The sequence below is a fragment of the Aulonocara sp. 'chitande type north' Nkhata Bay genome, linkage group LG3 (assembly GCF_057382095.1).
Source record: "Aulonocara sp. 'chitande type north' Nkhata Bay isolate Kocher_YH1m ecotype deep benthic linkage group LG3, A_spYH_male_GT1.1, whole genome shotgun sequence".
NCBI lineage: Eukaryota > Metazoa > Chordata > Actinopteri > Cichliformes > Cichlidae > Aulonocara > Aulonocara sp. 'chitande type north' Nkhata Bay.
The window spans coordinates 25,335,195-25,359,680 of record NC_141346.1 but is presented as its reverse complement, the minus strand read 5'-3'; the positions used below and the strand labels follow the sequence as shown (position 1 = coordinate 25,359,680).

General features: G+C 43.6%; 1 protein-coding gene across 2 annotated transcripts in view; it reads right to left on the bottom strand.

Annotated features, from left to right (window-relative positions):
* LOC147334779 (F-box/WD repeat-containing protein 7-like) overlaps window positions 1-24,486 on the bottom strand; it is a 46,664-nt gene continuing 22,178 nt past the window's right edge. Inside the window, exons 1-13 of one of the 2 annotated variants that reach the window (XM_086275044.1) lie at window positions 19,880-20,164; window positions 15,037-15,119; window positions 13,428-13,563; window positions 12,719-12,853; window positions 12,498-12,621; window positions 10,814-10,941; window positions 10,620-10,733; window positions 5,975-6,156; window positions 5,567-5,792; window positions 5,393-5,459; window positions 4,828-4,971; window positions 3,881-4,030; window positions 2-3,057 (exon numbers count right to left, since the gene is read on the bottom strand). In XM_086275044.1, the coding sequence (XP_086131170.1) occupies window positions 2,924-3,057; window positions 3,881-4,030; window positions 4,828-4,971; window positions 5,393-5,459; window positions 5,567-5,792; window positions 5,975-6,156; window positions 10,620-10,733; window positions 10,814-10,941; window positions 12,498-12,621; window positions 12,719-12,853; window positions 13,428-13,563; window positions 15,037-15,119; window positions 19,880-19,918 (1,662 nt within the window). In that variant the 5' untranslated portion in view covers window positions 19,919-20,164 and the 3' untranslated portion in view covers window positions 2-2,923. Of the gene's footprint in view, window positions 3,058-3,880; window positions 4,031-4,827; window positions 4,972-5,392; window positions 5,460-5,566; window positions 5,793-5,974; window positions 6,157-10,619; window positions 10,734-10,813; window positions 10,942-12,497; window positions 12,622-12,718; window positions 12,854-13,427; window positions 13,564-15,036; window positions 15,120-19,879; window positions 20,165-24,486 lie in introns of those variants that run through there. The other variant, XM_086275037.1, reaches the window with a different exon arrangement.

The window sequence follows — 24,486 nt, the reverse complement described above, 5'->3', positions numbered from 1 at the left end:
GTCAGCACTTTATAAAACTCATCTTTATTGATTCAGAGTCATCCCTCCATCCACGACAATATTTTCTCTGCTGTGCTCTTATAAAAAGCTGAATATGTACATCCTCTTGTATTTACATTATTTTACATGATTACATCGTCAGAGAGCCTCACACCTGCAAAAAGGTCAACTCTCCTGCCTGAAACGTATCACCTGTTGTCAGGGGAAATGAACAATAGAGCAACTTGCTCCTGGGTTGTTGCCTGGCAACAGCAGCTTATCGGATTAATATCGGTAAAGAGGAATTGTTTTTAATTATTTATCTTATTTTTCTAAATATTTCACAAGCTTAGAAAAACATGCGGAGTGACCCCATGTGCTGCGGCAGTGGGTGGGGAAAAACACAAATTAAAAAAGTAATGGAACATATAATGTAGTGCAATGCAAGTTTCTAATGTGAAGTCGTGACGAAAGTACAAACTAATAACAATAAAGTCGATGCACGTCAAAGAGTTTTTGTGCACTTTACATAAACACACAGTCTGAGGAAAGTTTAACAACAAAAACTGTAGCTAACACTAGGCTGCTAAACATCTCCTGATCAATCAGCTTAGTCCTGCACAAGAAGGTGAGAGGTAAAAATGATACAAAATACAGGGTGGAAAAATGTCCTAAAAAATATACACAAACCACTGATCAGACTTAATGCTGATTATCTGATAAATCATAGAAAGACATCAAAAGGTGGCTGGAAAACATAATGTGGAGAGCAGACTCAGAGCATAAATGTGGCTCTTTAAAACCTGCTTTGTTCTCTAATGAGAAACAAAACAGGTTTTATTTTATGTCTGTAATATGACTTAAAGTAAAAGCACATAATTACTTAGGTATAAAAATATTTTATCCATGGAGGCAGAAAATGTTCACCGAGGTCATGTGAAGTGTTCAAGGGTCGTTTTCACTTTTCTCTTCTTTATTTTAAAAACTGTGTTAATGCTAATGTTAGCAGCTATGTGTAAAGGCAGGAGAGGCCCCAGTCATTCAGGTCTTAGAGAGTGGTGTGCGATTCCGTGGCAACTACTGGTCGCTATGGAAAAATGTGTATTCCCAGACTCGTTGGAGAGTAGTTTCTAGCAACTGCCTGTAGTTTGCAAGGAAGGCGTCGCCTTGTCTGCAAACATCACCAACTATGCAGCTGTTAAACTGAGAAGCACAACACAAACTGAAAACAGAGATAGTTCACCTTCGAAATAAAAGTTGAACCTTTTGAAATGTACGTAGTAAGAAGCAAATTTTCTGTTTTGTGTTGGGGAGCAGTTGGCTAGTGTTTGCAGACAAGTTGGCAACTTCCAAGCGAACTACGGGTGACCACAACAATTTGCTAGCAACACAGTCACAAGGTGGTGCAGCTCAGCCTTCGTGATCAATTTCACAACAGGTAAGTGGTTCATAACCTCTGCACAGCTGAATGAATGACAGGTGTGCAGAAGGAAGAAAAATGATACATATAATAAAATAGTACCTAGCAGCAGTCAGCAATCACTTAGCAACCAGTCAGGGGAATATGCAATTTCCCCTAGCAACCAGAGGTTTCCATAGTATCAACAACTGCTCTCTAAGCCTGCGTGACCGAAGCCTAAGCTTTTAAAACATTCAAGACTCTCTCATTAATACTGAGCAGAAAAAAGGCCTCTCTCACACACAGAATGAGTTTAACAGCAACAATAACTCCGTACTTACAAAAGCTCGTGTGTGCAGCCCCCACCCCCTCCAGCCCTGACGAAGAGTAAATAACCACAACCCTGAAACTGAAGGCGCTAAATGGAAGTCAGCCACCTTTTGAACTGTTAACTCCTGTGCTTTCCCCACTTTAATACTTCAGTGTCTCAACAGAAACAGGCTAATGCCAGAGCTGAGCAGCAGCCAGTGCCACCCCTTTGAAAATGTTTAGGTTTTTGGCAGAAAGTTGTTGCACTACAAGTAAAACTGCGGCATAAATCATTTGGACATGTGCGTCTGCGAGTGATTTAGCGTGCAGTAAACCAGAGTAATCGCCTTTCTCTCTTTAAAATAATGTTTCTGTAGAGCTTGACAAAGTTTCCAGTGTTACAACCATTGCAGATGTGAGGCTCTGCCTGTGGCCAACATGTTTCGAGGGTTTAGTCTTCCCTCTTTTTAATGATGGGAAAAGAAGCTTTAATTCCCGAATTTCACCGTTTCCAACGAATCCCAAGCACCAAGCATGTAACTCTGCCGCAGGATCAAAACACGCTGTTTAGAGGCAACAGAGATGAAGAATTTGGCTCAGCTGCTGAGAATAAATGTGAAACAATGTGATGGTTTAAAAAAAAATACTGACTAAATGTGAGGTTTGGTTTATATGCTGTGACATCGCTCATCGCTGTTGCCTCTAAAAGTTGCCCGTGTCTCTCCAGCTGCCAAGATTTGGTACATTTGCATTGGTTAAACAGCATCTTTGACCTCCTTGTTGGTTCAGCAGCAAAACAAACAAACAAACAAACAAACAAAAACAAATTGTTTGCCCTCGTTCTTCCTCTCATTGGATACATTCAAGAAATCCAACACTTCTCTTACAAGCCGTCCTCTCTGGGCCATTTTGATTGAAATAAATGCACTTGTTTGTCCATTTACATCCATGTTTTTTGTCCTTGTGGATTTATCCGTCACACTGTTTGAATTATCCACACTGGGTTCATCCACCCGCCTCTGCCAGCCAATCAGAGACGAGCTGTAACATTCACATCTATCAGTTTGACTGACGAGAAGAGTCGGATCCAGTCAGGACTTTGGTCAAAAAAGTCAAAGTGTGATGAGTTTCTGTTACTTTTCTTTAAAAAAAATGAAATAAAATAGCCGACCCCCAAATCCTTTAAAAAAAAAAAAAATCTGGGCTTTAACCGCGTTTGATGATGTCACTTCCTCCTCAGTCCGTCTCTTTCTTCTTTTCGTCCAGGTCAAAGTCCAGCACGAGAAGTTTGGTCTCCTCAGTGCCGTTTCTGCTGCCGGCGGCGCACACCAGGCGAGTGTCGGACGCTCTGATTCGCCACACGACTCCACCTGGATCAAAGACGTGATTGGTTTAGCCACAGACATGTGATAACAGGTGAGGACATAAATAAAGTTCAGGTACGTATATTTTTTCTTAATATTTAATAACACAGTGAATACTGCATCTACCTGCACCATTACAGTTCATTTAGTGTCTTTTCTACTGAAATGTGAATGTATTTAATCTGTTTGTTAGTTCCACATTAAAATGTTGACACTACAAAAAACCACATAATATATAATTGAGTCAGTTACTAAAAATATCTTCTTTGTATCATTTTATATGATGATGAAGTTGAGAATTTATTCATTTTTAATTTGTATATTTTTTGGACTGGGAAACACCGGTTGCTATAGAAACGTGTACTTTCTGACAAGATTGGGTGAAACTGGTTCCAAAGAGGTATATGAGCTACACCGAACACCACACTGTGACTGATTTAGTTGCTAGCAGACCGCCACGGTAACCTGTAATCTGCATGGAAGGCAAACCACTCACCAATCACGAGTGAAATTGTGAAAAGTGCAGTGCGAATGGGATACAGGCTGCTTGCTTACAAATTAAACGTTGTGCTGTCATGCACGTTTCCAGCTGTGCAGGATGGAAAAAGTGACTGACTGCCTTCAAAGTGAAAGAAACCCCTGTGTTTCCACTTTGTGCATTTTCAAACTTTCACTACAATTCAGTGAATGGCAATCACAGCAGCCTTCTAGCAAAAAACAAACAAACAGAAAAGCAAGCACCACATACCTCTTTGCAAATGAATTGACTCAGTAACAGCCAGAAAAATACATTTTTCCCTAGCGACCTAAGGTGGCGCGAACTCCTCACCTGATCCTCGGCTCTGCAGCGCCACCACGTCCCGCAGCCAAGCTCCGGTCCGCAGGTCCCACAGTTTGACCGTCCCATCGTCAGAGCTGGACAGGACCAAGCCACGACAGAACTGCAGGCACGTCACCGCCGACTGGTGCTTGTTGGGACCTGAAAAGTACGCATCATTACACCGTGACCCTTGACCTCAACCAGTTGTCTCTACATGAGCAGCCTTTCTTCTCAGCGGTATCACTTTATGCATCCTTTCTTATATGAGCGTCAGCATGTGCATCTTGATATAACACCTGATTTCACTGATTTGTAAATTCTCATATTGAATCATTTCCTCCTTCTTTGGCTCTAAAATATTTGCTGCTTAAAATATTTACTGCTGGACAGATTTCCAAAAAGAAAAAAAAGAGAGAAATTACATGGACATTTACAGTCCCAGAAAATAAAGTTCAATACCACTGGCAGCGAGTCCAATTTTTCATCCAGTCACCAAAAACCCTTGAAACCACTCACATTCCCTTTAGCTGTACTTTAAGGCTAAATCCATGTGGCTCGAATTGCCCGCACATGTGAGCTGAACAGATGAACAGCAAACGCTGTGAAATCCACAACCATAAAAGACTAAACAGGCCGTCACAGACTTTGCATGAAAGTATCCTCAGAACTCGTAGCAACAAACACCCTGTGGTTTGTTTTATTTCTCACGAGTCTGACCACAGCTCAGGTTCACTTTCTGCCTCAGACCTTAACATGATTATTCACGTCATCTCAGAGCCTTTACAATGCCCCCTGTTTCCTCACTTCCTCCCAGCGGGTTGCGGACTTTTGAGTCAGCCTGTTTTATTGCCGAGTCAGCGATCTGGCGCAGAAGTTCCACGGCGACCCTCACCTTCAAGCTGCTCTCATTGTTTAATCGGACAGATTCCCTCTAAGGGACGTTACCAGCTTCTCACCTTGCAGCGTGTGGAGACACTGTCCTGTCCGGATGTCCCACACTCGCACCGTGGAGTCGGCATTCCCGGAAACCAGGATGTTGTCTCGAAGCTCCATGCCGCTGGTCAGCGATTGGTGGCCCGTCAGCGTGTGGACACACCCACCTGAACAAGAGACACTCGTTTAGCTTAGACTGACACCCATGCGTTTCATTTTTATTTGCAAATTTTTATATGATTACAGCAGGTTACCACCAACAGGGGGCGCACTGAGCATCACTGTATTTATTCTGTTTAAATTAGATAAAAGTGAAAAGAGGTGATTGCAGCAGCTTTCTGCATTATTTGCCACAAACCATTAAAAATCAACCATATTTGTTTTTTTTCTTCATTTATCACAGAGAAAGAGGCGGTCGTGTTTCAGTTATGTTCCTGTGCGTTATATGTAAAGCAAAATAAATCTATAGTAATAATGATAAACTCAGCCTGTCATCCAGAGTTACTGCCCCCTAGTGTCTGAATACAGAAATAAACTCATTAAATAACTCCAGGTTCACAGTGAGAAAACAGAGTCCGTGAGGTCTACCTGTCTCTGGGTCCCACACTTTGATTGAAGTGTCCAACGAGCCGCTCACCACGAACACGCCGTCAAACTGCAGAGAGGGGTGGGAGAGGTGGAGTCAAAACCAAAACAAGGAGCTCAAAGATGCTAAACCGCCTCATGTAGAGCTCAGTTTAAAGACTCCTGCGCTGTGTTTACCTGCAGCGAGTACACTCTGTTGGTGTGTCCCTGCAGCGTGTGCAGGCACACCTCTGTCTCGGGGTCCCACACCTTCACCATGTAGTCGTAGCCGCCCGACACCACGCGGCGCCCGTCGTACTGAACGCAGCGCACCGCCGCCAAGTGGCCAGTCAGGACGTGCTCACAGCGGCCAGTCGACACGTCCCACACGCGCAGCGTGGTGTCCCGAGAGCCCGACACCACCCTGAGAAAAAGAGAGAGAGAGAGGCATTACATCGCTGCAGTGACAGCCAATCAGGTCAAGGTGAACCAGAGGTGTGTGTTTGTGTCTCTGTTAAAGCTGCGCTGACCCAGTTCTATGAGTTCATGTGTAACATTAATTTGTGTGTGTGTGTGTGTGTGTGTGTGTGTGTGTGTGTCTGTTACCGGTTGCCGTTGAGATGCATGCAGCGCACGGTGGACGTGTGTCCGTAAAGCGTGTGCACGCACTCGCCGCTTTCAGCGTCCCACACGCGCAGCGTCCGGTCTGTGGAGCCGCTGATCACCGTGGTAGCCGCCATCTGACTGCACCACACCCCACCGGTGTGACCCGTCAACGTCCGCAGACACTGAGGGAGAACAAAAGAAGGATACATGATGATCAAACAGTGTTATGATTGAATTTAAACTTTGCTTTTAATTTAAATGATAAAACGCATGAAAACGTTCAGACATGAATGCGACATGAAGACCAGTGATTACAGATAAAGTTGCATTTTTACTGCACTTTAAGATCAAATATTAGAGTTTGCATTTGGAACAGTCGAGGATGAAGAAAAGCCAACACGTTCTTCCTCATTCACTTAAGATAAAGGAATAAAGAAATAACCTGGTGCTCTGGGCCAATGAAAGCTGTTATTCTGGGTTTTTCCTGCTTGGATCAAATTAATTAAACGCAATCAAAGCCTGCAGTTTGCACAAACACAGCGAACATTAAACGTCTCTCTCATTGTTTGCGAACGCGTGTGAGTCAATGTTTATTCCACTTTCATGGACAGCCTTGAGAGACAAACGCAGTTTCACCTTGAGGGTGTTGTAGCGATAGTTGCCATGGTAACAGTGGCAAAACTTTGCCTTGGCAACTGTTGCGGACACGGAGGAAGACACTGCGGGCGTCGACACGAGCGCTCGCTGTTACTACACGACTGTCAGCGGCTCGTACGCGGCGGCGCACACGCCTCATCACCCCCGCAGAGTAAAACATCGTGAGGGTGTGTGTGTTTTTCTTTCTGCAGGGAACAAAATGACTTCACACACACAGGCAGGTCTAGGCGGATGAGCGAGCAGGTGTGGCGGATTAAAGAATGTTTAACCGAAACCAGATGAACGACCTGAGTCTGCGATCTCTCACCACATACTGAGTCCTGCGAGGGTTACTGTGGTTTATATAGTACACTCAAGGTATCCCACAATGCCTCACTGTGAGTAATGTACAACCAAGGGTCACTATCCACGCATTGTATCCCATCATGCATTGTTGCTGGAGTAAGAGGCGCTGGTTGGTTTACAGGACAGAATTTCATGAATGACAGGAATTCTTCAAACCCTGAACGCAAACACACACTGGAGCTTCATCAGAGTGTGTGATTGTGTTCCTGTTATGACACGGGTCAGCAGAGATGAGCTTCCTCTGAAGGGTGACCGGTCTCTCCCTTAGAGGCGGGGTAGAGACTCGTGAAACGAGCCATGGTAAACGGCACCTCACGACAGAGTTAATGTCAAACTGTGGCTCTACCGCCTGAGCCACATGTAGAGCAGCTCATGTGTGAATGTCAGACACAAAGCACTCTGGCGTAGAGAAAAACGCCTGTTGCATGGAGAGCTTTGAGCGCTGCATAAGAACCAGACCATTTATCATTTTCCAAAATGACGTCACATGTGCTGTCGTGAGCCGCCGCAGTCCTGCGTGTCTCACATTTTACAACTTTGTGTGTTTTGATGCTGCAGCTCGGTTAGAGACGTGAGTGTACCATCGTGTGGGTTTAACTGCAGTTTTAACAATGCACCAGCAGCTCACACATTACACAGACGGACATGCGGCAACAGTGTGAAAAAGATGAAACTTTGTGGAAAATGCTCAAATTCTCATGATGTGGAGGTTTGTCTGAGTGGCGACGCCCGTCGGTCTGCAGAATGCTGCTGCGGCTAACAGCAGTGATAAATGGATGTGACCGTGTGACGTCACCGTGCCATGCAGTGTCCCACGCAGCGGGTTTGCTGAGGCTTAACTCTTTCCACCTTTGATGCTTACAAGGATTTAGTTTGTTTCTCTTTTCTGAACCGAGTAGTTTCTGTCATACTTCATAACAACAGGTGAGCGTGGTCGCTGCCTACACAGCTGTCCTCGGAAAAAAAAACAGAACCTGTTCGTCCGTGTAGATTCTTGGTCATAAGGTCACAGTAGTCTAACGAGCTTAAAAAGAAGGCGACAGGACTTCTGGAAGTTTTTCAAATTCATGTACAGGTGACAGAAGTCATCATTAAGCGTACAAGGGAGTTGGTCTAATACCATCTTAAGGGGAAAAGAGTTGAGGAGCTCGGTTACTCAGGGGCGTCCTCCACACCGACAGGAACCCTGAGGTGGTTCAGGATGGGGTGTGGATGCCTCCTGGGCACCTCGTTAGGAAGACACAAGCTCTCAGCTGGCTTGGGAACACAGCGTCACCAGAGCAAAGAGGACGGAGGAGGTAAAGGAATCACAACAGTCTGCTGGTGTTTTAAGCCCGAAGCATGTTCAGGATTGTTCTTCTGGTATTACTCTCCTTTTCTTAAAGTGGACTTTCCTTATAAAACAAGATGAGCAAACAGTAAAAACACTGAAACCAGGAAATCAAGAGCACAAGATTGAAGCAAATTGGTATTACATGAGCCCGGCCTTAGTTTAACTTCAGCTGAAATCTCTTCAGCACAATCTAAGATGTCTTTGGCATCCTGCTCATGGTTACTTTTGGAGGGTTTTAAACTATTTTAGAAGGACCTGCAGGGACCCATAAAACTGTTATTTGGTGTAAAACAACCTCCTCTTGCAGAACATTTTGCAGAGTTAAATTAAGATGATCAGTTGCAGCACGGACGTGCACTTGCAATCAGACAGCTTCTTGGCTTCTGCAGAGAGGGCTGCGCTTTATGTCAACGTTACATTATCCTCGTCTTGGTGCAGCGGGTAGACCGAGAATCTGCAACAATGGCGAAAGCTTAGCTGGCTTAAGATGAGTCCGGGCATCTTTTCTCTGAGGACAAAGGAGGGATTTATATTCCAGCAATGTTCCCTGTTTATTTAAGGAGCTTTTCATGGTCTGAAATAAGGTAAACGAGAGCCTGTCACCTTTCTGAATCCACTCTGATTGCATATTGTGTGTTTAACAGTCTGCGGGTGTTAAACAGGAAGGTTTACAAAAACACGCCAACAGAAACAGACACTTTCTCTACACCTTTAACACAAATGTGAGTATTCAAACAGAGATGCCTCGGGTGGTGTATGTCTGTGTCTGTGTGTGTACACAAATAGCTTCCCAGCGACACACCCCGACTGACACGACTGCTCCGCCTGTGTTTAGTCCGTTTAGCCACTCTGAGCTTCTCACTGTCCTATTAGGTCACGCTGGCCTACATATTAAAATCTTATTCAGGTCAAATCTGAAGCTGAGTGCAGCTCGCACGCAGGAGCGTCCCATTATTTCATGATAATGTCTTTTACTGACGATTCTCAAGGTCACCTTGATTAAACACTTGATAGCTTCAAATTTAAACCCAAACATATTTGAGCTCTGATTCTTTGAAATTAGAGCTTGAAATGTGGTAAACATATGTTTGACTTCCAGACGATTAAGCCCACAGACTGACGGTTTCCTCTCGTCGCACCCCGATGTTCACATTTCCAGGCTGAAGTGAAATTTGTCCATGAACTCGAGCACCTGCTGTGGACTCGAAAGTCCTTCTAGAAGCAAGTCTAGCAACTCATCAGCCATTCTGGATCAAATCCAGGGAGTTACTCATTGCTTTAATTGCTCTGTGTTTCTTCCTCTGTATGAAAACATGTGAATGAGCGCCCGCTTGCTAACTTGATCTACAGGTAACTCACTTCCTCCTGATGACAGCCTCCTACACAAATACCTGCCCAGGACAAAAGATTCACTCATTCATCTTTCGCTCAACCAGCCACACCTGCATCTACCTGCAGCTCTTCCATGTGCTTTGCTCACAAGTCTGAAGGCGTTCGCAGGAGCGTTTCACTCTTTAGTCTGAACTGGTTTCACATGTTTATGTCAGACACAAAAGCACTCCACATCACTCTCCTCACATCCTGTAGAGCAGGGATGTCACATTATAGTGTTTCTGTTCGTTTTTAACAGATTAAAGATAAACATCGCCTTCCTGTATTCCCCTGATGGAGGTGCAGACACCAAGTTGGCTCCTGAAGCAAAACCCTTCATTTCTCATCCCAGTTCAATTATCGGTTTCCAAAGAAGGAAACATTGAGATCTGATAATGGTGTGCAACAGCATTATCAGATAATAATGCTGCCCAGGGTATGAAGATATAAATCCTTGTTCTTGCTCGATGAACTTGGGCTCATGGATTATGCAATATTTAGATCATCTTTACAGAAGATTTCATGGCAGTTTCTTAATCTTAATTTTGTCAAAGTCTATATGGTTTGTTTATTTTTAGGTTGGTGCTAAATCATTTATCTGATAGGCTTTATTGTGAAGTACTACAAAATAAAAGTCATATTTGTACCGAATTTGACTTGCAAAAATAAAAGCCTCACTTTTTTTAGTGAAACAGCTCCTGCAGCCCTGCAGAGTAAAAGGAGCTGCAGAAATATTCACACTGTATGTACTTTAATGTGTGAATTTCATAATAAAAGCATCGCTTCTAGAAATTTCACAGTGTTCCAAAATAAAAGCGCACACTTTGTTTGCTAGGCGACACAAACAATCACACACACACGCATGTGATCGTGTGGTCGAAGCAAAAGAAAACAATCGTTCCCATAATCGATACGTCCGTCTCTGCTGTTGCGTCCTACCTTGCCGGTGATGGCGGACCACACTTTGAGCGTGTTGTCGTCTGAGCCGCTGACAATCAGGTCGCCGCTGAACTGCAGGCACGTGATCACATGATCATCGTGGCCTTTTAACACCTGCAAAGACATTTAAAGACAATCAGTTCACATTTACATCTCAGACCGATGCTGTTGAACCGAGGCGGTGTGTGCGTTACCATGGGTTCCCGTGTGTCCCCCTTCCTCCAGTTGGTCTCTATGCGATGCTGTCTAATGTAGGTCGATTTCCACTCACTGACTGCAGCACTTGATCGCCTGTGACGAGACGACGTGCACTCTGATATACCTGCAGAGGGGAGGGGGTAAAAGAAGAGGATATATTTCAAAAATGGGGCGCTCAGTCTCACCCGTCTCCTCGCAGATGCGCATATTAATTAAAAAATCCTAGGTTAAGTTATCACATTCACTAACTCAGGTGTCCATGTCGCCCACCTGCATGGCGCAGTGATGAAAACACTCCATCAACCTGTTTTTTTGTTGTTGCCACACCTTTTGGGAGGAAAATAGCAAATCTGATGAGCAGATTTAAATAAAGATAATAAGACAAAAACAGATTTCTAATGAACTTCAGAGTCAATATTTGGGGAGGCCAGTCCATGACCGATGATGCTTCATTGTGTTTTTTTCTATCCAGGAATGTTTTTACTGCGAGATTACGTTTCATCATCATACCTGAAGTTCACCGTAGTGTAGTGGAATAGCATCTACTGTGACTTTACTAAAGTAGACCAACTTTAAGCCAACATTCATTAGTATGTAAGATGAGTGTGGTTAATGAAGGTTAGCTGCATTTATATTCTTGCTGAGTTCTTGCTAACGTCGACACCGATCCCGGCAGTATGGCAGGGGAGCTGATAATTAGCCTTATTTGTGAAGCTGGTGAGCTGCAGTCAGCATCGGCTTCATTAGTATGGCTGCGGTGTGGCGCTAACGTTAGGTAGCCTCATTGGTATGGCTGCTGAGCGCAGGCAGTGAATCTCGGCTGACTGGCAGAATTCCCAGGCAGGCGCACACACACACACACACACACACACACACACACACACACACACGCGCACACACACACACACACACGCACACACACACACGCACGCACACACACGCACACACACACACGCACACACGCGCACACACACACACACACACACACACACACACACACACACACACACACACACACACACACACAGCCACTGCATTGCGCTGAATGAAGGTGCAGTGACTGTGTGTGGCTGTATTTGCATGTTTCACTCAGGTTAGAAAGCACCATACATCCAGCAAGTTCCCGTCTCTCTATTTGTATTCTGGTTTCCATATTCCCCTGTGAAAACAGTGGAAAAACACCTGCAGCCTTCAGGTGCTACCTGATAAAACTCACACTCGCAACAGAAAACAGAAGGAAATTAATATAACAATGTGCTGCTGTCCTGGGCTTTTAAATGTAATTACCACCCTCAACCTCGAAATAAACTGCCATCTACTTCGTTTTGTCTTTGGTTGAATCATTTAAATATTGAGGTGCCTTTTCTGCATTTTTTTTTAATTTGATTTGCTAAAGCTGCTGAGGTCCTCTCATGGTCAAACTTCCAGTCATTTTTTTATGATTTAATTATAGCTGAGATGATCATCTCTCCAAGGAACATTAACTGCTTCGTTAACCAAGCAGACAATACACATTTATCTAATGCAAGGCTCTTAATTTGGAGTTTGTTCATTTTTTAAATCAACCACAGTGAAGTGAATATCTCTGGATCACAGACCACGCAAAAGGTTTCTCTTAGTCTCTTAAGGGCTCAATCGTAAGTTAAGTCTTACTGAATAAAACGTGACGATCGTCATTACCTTCCTCGCGGCATTTCTCCCTCCACAGCAGGTTGTCTTCAGCCAGGGTCCTCCAGTTCCTGCAGGTCTGAGCGGCCTGCAGCAGGTCTCTGGGAGCCAGGAAGGTGAGCACGTACAGGGCTAGCTGCAAACACAGTGATAAAACACAATATTTGAAGCGCACTGCTCATCAACGGGGCCACATTTCTCAGACAGCAGAGCGGACTGCTTTTGTGCTGTACCTCTTTGGGCAGAAGTGATATAAAGTCTCTCTGGAACTGAGGCTCAATGACCTGCATCATGTGCTTCACCTGGCTGGTCTCACACCTGTTGATCAGCTCGTCCAGAGCCAGCAGCCGCTCAGGGCCGCTCCACATCTGTGTGAAAAGGCAGCGAGGGGAAACATTAGCACAGGATGAAGAGACAAAGATTTACATTTACTGTTGCCACTAAAGTGCCTCCATATAAAGTGTTAACATTTTTGTACCGCTTTGTTTTCCTGTGTATTTACTGTAATTGTTATATTTCTCCTCTTCTGTGTGCATTTCAGGGTGTGTCATCTTTTACTTTTTGTTTTTATTCCCTTATCTCTAATCTGGTTTGAACTGTCTCTCCAAAGAGATCATGTTTTTATTCCCTCCATTTAAATGTCTCCCATCTCTTTGTGTGTCTGTACTTGTATGTTTTTTTAGTTACATAAGAACAGCTTGGAGGCAGCAGCACTCTGCCACTGTGTTTGTGTAGCGAGCGGAAGATACACCACACTTTACCAAAAATCAAGAAAAGCTGCAGTTTAGCTGCTGTCCTTGAAGAACCAGGACCAGTGTCTCTCTGCTCGGACGTGCATATAATCTGTGCACTGAAATTTTGCTAATTAAAAGTTCTTTGTTGGATTATGTGTAAATATAATCTCTGGATTATCTGAGAGAACATGATTGTACGTGTGCTGACCTGGAAGGTGTGGAGCCAGTCCTGCAGGCCGGAGGGTGGCGGACCAGAGGTGACGCGTCGTCGCTGAGCTGAATGTCCGTTAGCCAGTCGTAGGTCACCGAATGTGGTGGGCGTGGCCTGAACCAGACTGGATGGACTGCAGAGAGATGCAGGAGCAGTACAGCAGAAATGTGACTGTTTACCATCGTAAACCCATAAAACATCCATCCATGCATGTTACACCTTTCTTTTATCCTTTTGGTTTATGCTCTGAACTGGTAAAGCTGATCTAATTTAACCATTTAACATTCGAATTAAATCACTAATTCGCTATTAAAATTCGATACAAAGGATTCCTGGATCAAATCCACTGTGGCTGCTATATTCATAAATGTTAGGAGAGCGATGACTTTAACTTGACTTTAAATGGGGCAGGGATAGCTCAGTAGGTAAAGTGGTCGCCCCATGATCGGAAGGTCGGCGGTTCGAATCCACTTAACGGCTACCCTGAGGTACCCCTGAGCAAGGTACCGTCCCTACACACTGCTCCCCGGGCGCCTGCTTAGTGGGCTGCCCACTGCTTCACTGAGTGAATGGGTCAAATGCAGAGAAAAACAAGTAATTTCCCCATGGGGATCAATAAAGTATCCATTATTATTATTATTATTATTATTCTCTGGACACTGTGTCACAAAATCTGCATGGACAGAATCACCAATCAAAACCAACACAGGGAAGATAGACGCCAGTCAGAGTGTCGGGTCTAGTCGACGGGGTGTTTCTGAATGTAAACCCTGTCTTGCTGGTTCGTCTCTGCTGCAGGATGTCTGCAGGTGCAGATGAGAGCAACTAGAAGCCCGGGGGAGCAATGGAGAACTGAGTTAGCAGCCAACTGTTGCACGCTGCCAAAAGCAGAATGGATAGGAGACGCCGAGCTATCAGTGTGATACAGGAAGCCCAAGGCAACCAATAATCATTCCCCAGGTTCACCTACACAAACCTTGTGAGTTTGGTTTGCTTCAGGTAGACTTCGTCTTTTCGTCATGTTTGCTAGAGCTGAGCTAAAAACCAAGTGGGTGTGGGCTTTTGGGAAGGGGCAAAAAATGCACAAAATCAGCTTTGTAGCAAAAAAGAATGCACAAAAAAATAAATAAAGAGAAGAAAAAAACTCTTTGAATTTTGTGTTGCTGTGGGGTGCTGTTTTAAGGGTCATGCACACAGCATCACACGCTATCAGTGATTTGGCAGCGAAAACAACTATATTGGGCAATGTGCAGCAGCAGGCAAATAATAATAGTAATAATGTAAGATGGGCGTGTTACGGGTCCAACTCATTAAAACCTTGAAGGAGCAACTGAAGCGACGGGTCCTGGGTGTAAACCAGACGGATGATTAACATTTATGGAGGTTCAGTTACATCGACGACCAGTTTTAAACGTGGTGTTTGTTTGCATGTGAAACTAGCTCCAGCCTGGGCGCCATTTTGGTGCAAAGCAGGTAAATCGGTGACAGGATCTTTGTTCACTTCATGTTATTAGAGCACATTAGCATGTTGTTCCAAGTATTCCTAGTTTAGTTCAACAGTTTTGTGAAAAGATTCGTTCTGACGTTAAGAAATCAAATGTGGTACCTGAGGTATCCGTTGCCTTTGCAGTGCTTCTTCCCCGAAGGGAACGGCCGGCCGTCTGGACCATGGTCCAACTTCCTCTTCATCTGATGAAAGATAAAAAGAGAAACCATCACAGACTGTAACCCTCCCGTTTTGGAACAACAACAGAGCCAAATGGAGCTTTGTAGGCCAAACTAATTGGATTTACCAACCGAGCTCCCAAAGCCCCACTTTGCTGCACGCTGGTGATTTGATTATTTGCAAATACCATAAAATAAGTCTGTCAGATCATTACCTGATCCGTCTGATCAGGTAATGGTGAGGTTGCGCGTCATAAAGAATAAAGACTCTCCATGTGAAAAACCTTTTTAAAAAGCTTTAACTTCTCCACAAACCACTTCAAACGCCACAGGAGCTCTGGCTGCAATAGCAGTTTTTACCCAAGGGCCAAAAAAACCTGGTTAATCTGACCGTATCCTTCCTCAGCGGAAATCAGCTAAAATAAACACGCGCAGCTAGAAGTTCAGCATCAGCACAGAAAAACAAAAGCAGAAGACATTTATATTGTATATGTCCCTAAAGCATGGGACGAGAACAAAGCTAATGACTTCAAATCTGCACAGACAAAACAAACCACACAAAGACCATTTCCAACAACTGGAAAAGATCAGGACACACTGAGGACTACTGCGGCCGGCTATGGATTTTATTTCTACTTGATTAAAGAGGCTGATGGATACGACTTCCACAGTAAAAAGTAAGACTCAAGACTAAATAAGCCAGACAACAAACTGGAGCTCTAGAGATGGGTAACACAACAAATACCAAACTAACAGCTGGTCTTATACTAAAACAAATATAGACAAGACATATTTACAGTTTTATATATGACGTAAAGCCCATTATTTACTGTCTATCACAAAGCTAACACAGGGACTGTGAGGTTCCAGTGTTAACCACTGCAACACTACGCTGCCAGCATGGTCATGGCATATTTCAGCAAATGTGTCATGTTTTGTTTGTTTTTTAATTTAGCTCTTCAGTGTGTGACCGTTCACTTACTGTATCTAACTTAGTTTGGCATGTGGGGGAAAACGTTGGCCTTCCTCGGTCTACGTGGTCTAATCATTCGCAATGCCCCAATTATCTTCACAATCATCTCCACAGTATTAATGTGAGCCAGCCGAATTCATATTAGCCTGCAACCAGTGTCTGCACTCATGATGCCAGCGCAGTAAGAGCTAGAGGAGTTCCCACGGATGTTTGTGGGTTTCTGGGTCGACCCTGCGGTCAGAAAGACGACCAAACGGCTGGAGCCGAGTCCACATCATCAAAGAGCTGCAGAGCCGTCTTTTGAACCGCAGAGATGCTGGAAACACCTACGCCGCCAACTTAGACAAAGCGAGGTCTGAATCAGCCCTCTCCATCTCTCGCTCGCTCTTCTCTGAGCGTCTCTCGCTGTGAATGAACGCAGGAATGCAGAAAATCAGAGGAATGTCAGCGGTGCAGCGCCGCTCTAAAATAGCTCCCAACACACACACATGCAGAGGATAGCATCTGTGTGTGTTCAAAATTAAACATGGGCAAGAAGCACCTGTAAATATTTCAGATTGTAGATTATCAGAGGGCGTTCTTCACTCCCTAACATAAACTTATAATCTGCTTTCCATTTTCAGACTCCGTGTCACTGGATTTTAATAACAGATGCCGCGTCTGTGTGGATTTGATTAAGCCGGAAAAAATAAATAAATAAAATAAAAAGGAAAAAACTTGACCTTGGGGGGCTGGAAAACTGAAGAATGTGTTTACAGTTAGAACCAGACGACTTTGGCTTTTGGGTGGGTGGCAGAGACACATCTGTGCTTCAGCAGCAAAAATGTCCCAATCAAGCTAAACTGGGACTTTTTGGAGGGTTAGTATCTCTGCAGTTTCACCTTAAATCAAGTTTATAATAATGAGAAGAGGATACGCCGTGGCCTTACATCGACCTAGGTGCAATTTTGCCGGGATTTAATGTGAAGTCTCCCTCCATAATCTGTGTTTTTACAACATAGTGAAGGAGCTAACGTCCATTTGAAGCTCCAAACGCAAACAAACACTAGTTATTAAAGTTTTATCTGACTTTAAGTAGATTTCTGCCTCCACAAATTGCAGTTTTACAGCAGCTGCTGTCTCTAAGGTGCATCTTTTATTCATATTTTCAAAGTGCAGCGAGGTGAAGGATTCAATTTAAATAGAGTTGAATTCGTTTGTATTAGATTTTCCAGGTTTCCTGCAGCTTTTTCTAGCTCAGTCCTATTTATGCAGCCGTGTTACAGATAAAACTGTCAATTTAAAAGAGCATTGTATTTTACAATTATTTTTAGTTTTAGATTTTCTTCTTTGAAACATCTTTTTAACTTAAAAATAATCACACGGCCATTAAGGAGACAAAAAACAATTCTGTGTTTAATTGATCGTCATGGATACTGATCGTTTTAAACACCATTTTAAACGTGAACTGTGAAAAAATGGATTTCTAAGCTTTCAATCCTTCAGTTTGAAGCTGTGACGATAAATGAGCATTTGATGTAGAAGTCACGTATCCGTTTAATCAATTACTTTTGTTTTCCACTCCTGGATGGAGGCAAATAGCCGTTTTTAACTTTCTGCTGCTGTGGTTTGAAGCCAACAAGACAAATTAGCATTAGACATGAAAGCCTTGTATCCTCTTAATTCACGTTAATAGATAATATCTGTTCATAAAAAGCTTCATCGGTCTGGAACACAAAGTTTACATGGTAGCGTTGGGACCAATATAAATATTTACATAAAATATAAACAGTTTCTAACTGTTGCTGTTTGCAGATTAAAGGATAAACAGGTAAACACTACAGATTAGTTTGAGTTGGCATTTTAGCTCATGTCCAATGTTTTGTCAAACACTTTCAAGGTTTTAATCTTGTAGTCTTAACCAAGCACTTAGCTACTAAGCACTAAAGTGAAGCTTGACTGAAATGAATTTTGACCTGTATTAAACCCCACATGCTGACCCGGCTGCTCAGTAGAAAGACTTCATTCATTTGTGTTTTCAGAGAAGAAGCAGTGTCAGTTTCTAAGGCTTCATTCCTGTGGTCAGTAACAGAAGATGTGACTGGCCATAACACACTCAGCGTTAGCTTGATTTCAATGTGAATTCTGGTGTTTTATACAGACTGAACCTAACAATGTGTCTCACAGCAGCTGTGCTTTACATTATCTGTCTTTTGAGGAGGTTTAGTGATACAGTTTCTTTTAAATGTTAATATTGACGTGATTTTATTGTCATTTGGATCCTCACCTTGATCCCGACTGGAGTTGATTTCATGTGTTTTTCTCTCGTATCTGACCACAGATATGGCAGAATACTGACACTGACATGCCTGTGCAGTGAAAGGCTCCACCTTTGTTTGTTTTCACAGTGTCGGGAGAAAGAAAAGTTACTGTCAAGGTTTCATTCCTGTGGCTCGCAGCACCAACAACGAGTACAGACTTTTTTTTTTTCCTCGTTTAACCAGCGTATATGAGGCAAACAAAGCTGAGTGTGACGGTATTTGAAGGTTCGTGGAAGAAAGAAAGAGCCAATTTTGAGAAATTTAAGCCAAACAAAGCAAATTATATCAGCTACTGTCAGCCTTCCTTATTTTTCGGGGGGAAAGAAAGTTTGCAAGGTGTCATTCTATGAAGTTCTCTCTGCAATCGTATGCGTTTCACCTTTAAGAAATCACATTTGACCTGTAAAATTGCACTTTTACCACGTGCAGAGTAAAGTGCCCTGAATTTAATTGTGCCTCAGAGTACAGGGAGGAAGAAATGTCACTTTTCAGGGCTTACCCAGCATTTATGAGCCAAATAGCACAGCTGCTAGAGATTATCACAGCTGTACTGTAAAACATCCCAGATTTACAAAGGGCAGGAGGTGTCAGGTTTTTACGTTTTCATCTTGCAGTTTGAGGTTAATTTGATTTAAAGTACTTTTTCCAACCTTTATTAAACCCTACTGGCCCAAAATGGTGGCGTTTGACAACATTAAGGCAGAACTGAGCACTTGCACAGTGGACTAAACCACCTTTTGTCTGCATTTTCACAGTGTAGGGAGGAAAAATGTCACCTTCATAAGGTTTTGTGCCTGAAAGAGGAACAAACATAGATATTGACGTTAGGGCCGACTAAAAAAATGTAACTCAAGTCTCACCTGCCAAAAAGGGGTCTATTTACATGACAGTACAGTGAAATGCACTCCTGTATTTATGTTAAATATGAACAATATGACTTTTGTGGGTTTAGGCAGAAAAATCTAAGCCAAACAACACAGATCACAGCAGCTGTACTGCAAAACATCACTCATTTCAAGGAGCACAAGTCACTTTGTGAAGGTTTAATAAACCATATGGGACCAACACTGAGGAGTTTACCGTGGAGCGCACCTCCTCCACCTGCATTTTCACAGGGCAGGGAGGGAAAATGTTAATTATTATTGAGGTTTGTAGCTATAAATCATGAAATAAATATTAGACACTGAAGTTTAGAATCTAAAGAATTTAAATAAGATTTTTAGATTTTATGTCACCGTTTACAGGTTACACCCGCGGCTGAGCAGTAAAATCTATCACCAATAATCAATCACAGAGAGGGTGACACGGGGAGGAGAGGGAGGACACGGATGCCCCCCCTCTCTGGTTCCGCAGTGGTCCACGCTCGCACGCGCACTCGCACGCGCCGCCGAAGCATTTCGCTGTCAGTGAGAGAAACGCCTTGTCATGCCGGCGCACGAGCCTGACAACCTTCAACATCTGCACCACAACCGCCCTTATCGATCCGCCGCTCGTCTCTAATCGATACTCACTTTGTAGAAGATGAGCTTCAAGGTGCCGTAGAAACCCATGGCTGCCCCCTCCGGTAGGTACGAGCCTCCCGGAGCCCCGAGGGGTGGAAAAAATATATATTACAAAGTTCAAATGAATGAATCCGGAAATGAAATTTGGGAAAATAAAAATAAAGAGGGATATCCGAGAATGGGCGTGACGTCACACATCCATGGGGCGCTAATCGATGAGTTTGAGAGGAGCCGCCGAGCTGCTGCTGCTTCAGGATCCACTCACTGACTGACTCCCTCTCTGCGCTCCGGCTCTATGCGGCTCGACCTCCACGGGAACACGCAGGGACATGCCTCTCCGTGCCTCGTGAGAGGGAGGGTGGAGCCTCTGTGCGTGTCCGTGTGTGTGTGAGAGAGTGTGCGTGTCCAATGCACGGTAATTATCGTCGTTGTAGCCTAATTACCACGAAAACACTCGAGTTTGAGTCCAAAGCGTTTAGAGGAAAACAAGCAGCTGTTTTTAATGAGCGCAGACACACATCAAAGGTTCCGAACAGGAGGAAAGACAGAATCAAATGGTTAAAAATATCTCACCGGCCACTTCGTTAGGTACACACTGCAACAGTTACACACCATTAATATCACGTCCTCTGCAGAGACACCTCAGTGTCAAACACACACATGTAATTTAGTGTAATAGTGTAATATACTGGGATATTTATAATTCGAGCTGTGTTGTGAATTTGATTTATATCATAGTATTTAATTGGAGCAATTGACCACATTTCCTCTGGGATTAATAAACTAGTTTGATTGTCATACACCTGTTAACCTGCTCGTTAATGCACATATCTAACCTGTCAATCACATAGCAGCACTCAGTGCATTGAGGCATGCGGTTGAGATGACCTGTTCAAACGTAGGATTAGACTGAGCGAGACGGGTGTATTTCAGAAGCTGCAGATCTGCTGGGATTTTCCCGCACGACCATCTCTACGGTTTCAATGATGTCAGAGGTCAGAGGGGAATGGCCAGAGTGCTTCACGCTGGCAGGAAGGCAGCAGTAACTCAAATAACCGCTCACCACCAAGGTATGCAGAAAAGCATCTCTGAATGCACAACACAATAGGCCTTAAAGCAGCAGAAGAGCACAACACGCACCACTCCTGTCACCTAAGCACACAAAGCCAAGGCTACAATTCACAAAGGATCAACACAATGGAAAATAAAAAGAATGAAGGAAAAAAGGTTGCCTGGCCTGTTTGCTGCTGGGACAGGCTACGTCCACACAGACACAGCTATTTTGGTAAATGTAACTTTTTCTATGAGTTTTGGCCTTTTGTCCACACATTAACAGCACTGTGCACCATGGAAACAGAGCACTGGAAAGACTCCTTTTGAAAACATAGTTTCCATTTCTATATTTCGAAAAGAAGGACAATGGTGATTTTGTCTCACAGCATCAAATATGTGAACCTTTATCGCCTTCTTCAACAGTGCACCGTGTTATTGTTTGTGGGCTGCTGATTGGCCATTTCCTCAGTGGTTAAGGCTACATGACCGTTTTTTTGACTGAGTTTTTTGTCCAAAACAAAAAACAAAAAAAAAAATCCAGGAATGCTATACTAGCAACGTGTACCTAATGAAGTGGCATAAGCATATTAGCAAATTAGATGTTTAATAGGTCAGGCCAGTAAAATTATTGGCTCATTTAAAATAACACTTGAAATTGTTTCCCTTTCGTCAAGTGTCAAAAAAAGTATCTTGTGAAACTGTTTTTTTGAGCCGTCCGTTCATAAAACTGACATCTCGACAAAACCATGAATCGGTTTGTTTCCACGTCTCAAAGCAAAGCAGCTGAAGTAAACCAGTCTAAAAATATATATCTACACGCTTACAGGAAGTAGCACTAAAAAACAAATACCCAGACTTTTTCTCACAATTTAAAAAGTTTTTCATTACTTCACAGAACACTTTCAAGCTTCAGCGTTGGTGTTTTTGGCTGCTGCCATTTTGACTTTTTTGGACCAACTACCTGTTTGTGGTAAACAGAGGGTTTAAACAGTAGGTGGGTGGGGCTTCTGAGGCGCCCATATTAGGGACATCCCCTCTCTGCTGCCATGTCCCAATCACCTCATGAAATAAACTACTGTCGCTGTCTTTGTGAGTTGGAAATCCGACTTGAGATGGGGTTCAAGACTCAAATTCTGACTGGGAACTTTGAAATTCTGGCTACAACTTATTCAGGAACGTGTCATAAGACATCATATGGATCCAAAATGTGAAGCGTGAGCTTTCGGCTCACACGGATCCCTGTCACCCATCACTGTAACAGCAAAGCACAAAAGAGAACTGTGTCTGGACCAAAGCTGAAAGCCGACCACTGTAAACATTGTGACGTTACTGTGAAAGAACGGCCACACAGGCAACAGGAATAAATGTGACATGCTTTCACATAAACAAACACACACACCCACATATGGGCACAGCAGGGGGTTGGAGGTTGCAGCTTTCTCACAGCTGATTGACCTGAAGGTCGAGTGACACTCCCACAGGCGCGCACACACACGCAAGCGCACACAAACACACATTAGGCAGCTCTGGGAGTTGGTGGAGGTTAATTTGGGAGGTCAAGCCTTTCACTCACTGCCTGCAGAGACAAAACATCCAACACCTTCCCCCTCGCTTACCTGTAGAGCTTTTTTTTCTTGCCTTATCTTCCCCTTTCTGGATCTCTCTTCCTTTGTTACCCTGCTGGCCTGAGACGCTCTGTTTTTTCCCTTCTCGTCTTATCTCGATTACATGCGAGCGCACGGAGGAAGTTGCTGTATAAACTTGGCATCCAGAAAAATGGAAACACCTGTAAATCCAACAAAGCAGCCCTGCAGCCGGTCAAACTGCATCAGTGCTGAGGTGGTTACGTACACTCTGTTCAGTCTCAGAGGAGTTTGTGATGCTGTTGTCTTGGCTGTATCACAGACAGAGAGAGGAAAAGCTGTATATTAAAAACACCTGAATGTATAACCCATACGAGCCTGATTAACACGTGAGGCGGGATACGCTCGGTCTTTTTTAATTGCATTTACAGACCGGATCCAGATATAATGTTGGCGCCTGTTAGTTTGCTCTGAGCTTAATCAAAGACAAACTTTCCAAACAATGCTAAACAGATCATCAGTGCATGCTCAGTATTCCAGCTACTTTAATCTACAAAGGTTGCCACTGCATTCCTGATTGCGTCCAGAGAGACCATTTCTTCTAAAAGTACAGTTTATTTTAAAAAAAAGAGGCACTGAGCTGTTTTTACTTGTGATTTTTGGACTAAAAACATGAGGACTTAATGGGAAACCGGCTGAGTTCTCAGAACTTCTCTCTCAGAGCATGTACTGCATTTAGTAACTGATGCTGCTGCTTATAAGCGACGACTGAAACCAAATGCTGTGCCGGCAATTTTGTCCAATAATGACTCTGAAAGCTCCCGGATAGTGAGTGAAAATTGCTTTGAGTAACATGAAAAACGAGCGATACAAGACATCCTTCTGCTGGTCCGTGAACTCTCTGCTCCGAAAGCCAACCAGAGGTCGTGACCTTTGTCAAACAGGAAGCGATAACCTGCCAGGTTTAGTCAGCTCAGCAGTCTGAGTGCCCAGTGTTTCCGACTCACACCGATGCAGACGCAGAGGATGGAGGTGTTCACCAAGCGAGTAATTATGGACCATCTCTGCACGTGAACGAGGGCTAAATGTCATCTCCTAACTCACCCCACGAGAAACCACTCATTTTTCCCACACTACATTTGCAGTATATCATATCCAGCCATGGAACAGCGCCACCCTGAGACTATAAAAACTTTACAAGTTACAGCACCTTAGAAGTACATGAGGCGGCCGCTTCATTTTTTCCCAGCTTTTTTTGAGCACTTATAACTTCTTAAATACAGGACATTGAAACTTGAAAGTCCGTTTTCAGACGCGCCCCCCCAACCCACACACACACACATTTAACCTCTTAAAACTCCAAACAAACCAACTCGCTGTGCTACAATATGACTCTGAAATCTCATTATTGTTGCATGGCCAACTTTGAGCATAACTTTCAATTATGGAAAAATTTTGAAGCACTACTAAAACATTTTAAAAGAACAGCTGAGATGTTGCGTGACATCAACACAAACACTGAAGTTAGTGTTGAATACTGTGAAGGATTGGACTGATTTTATACACACTTTAATACTTTATCCCCAAACAGACTCTTCACACGCTTCTATCACAGCAGCTGTCATTTACCTGACCTGCTCTGACCCCGCCTCCTGGCTACAGCCATCCTGATCACCTTAATCATCAGGACCCCGGATGATCTTTAACCTCTGGACCTGCTAATCTATAAACCTCTCTTTCTCTCTGTCATCACATCACTTATTGGTCAATCCTCCTCCCTTCATCTCTTCTTGCTGCTTTGAAGCCTCTCACTTCATTTCCTTTGTGTCGCAGCACTTCCTTCCTCCCACCTTTTCCTTCCATTATATCTGGGACCAATTCTTCTCTTTCTCCTCCTCCTCGTAGTTTCCATTTTGTCATAAATTTGAATTCAGCATCTCCCGCTGTCTGCTTCTAATTTACGTCTTTTTCATCCCTCCA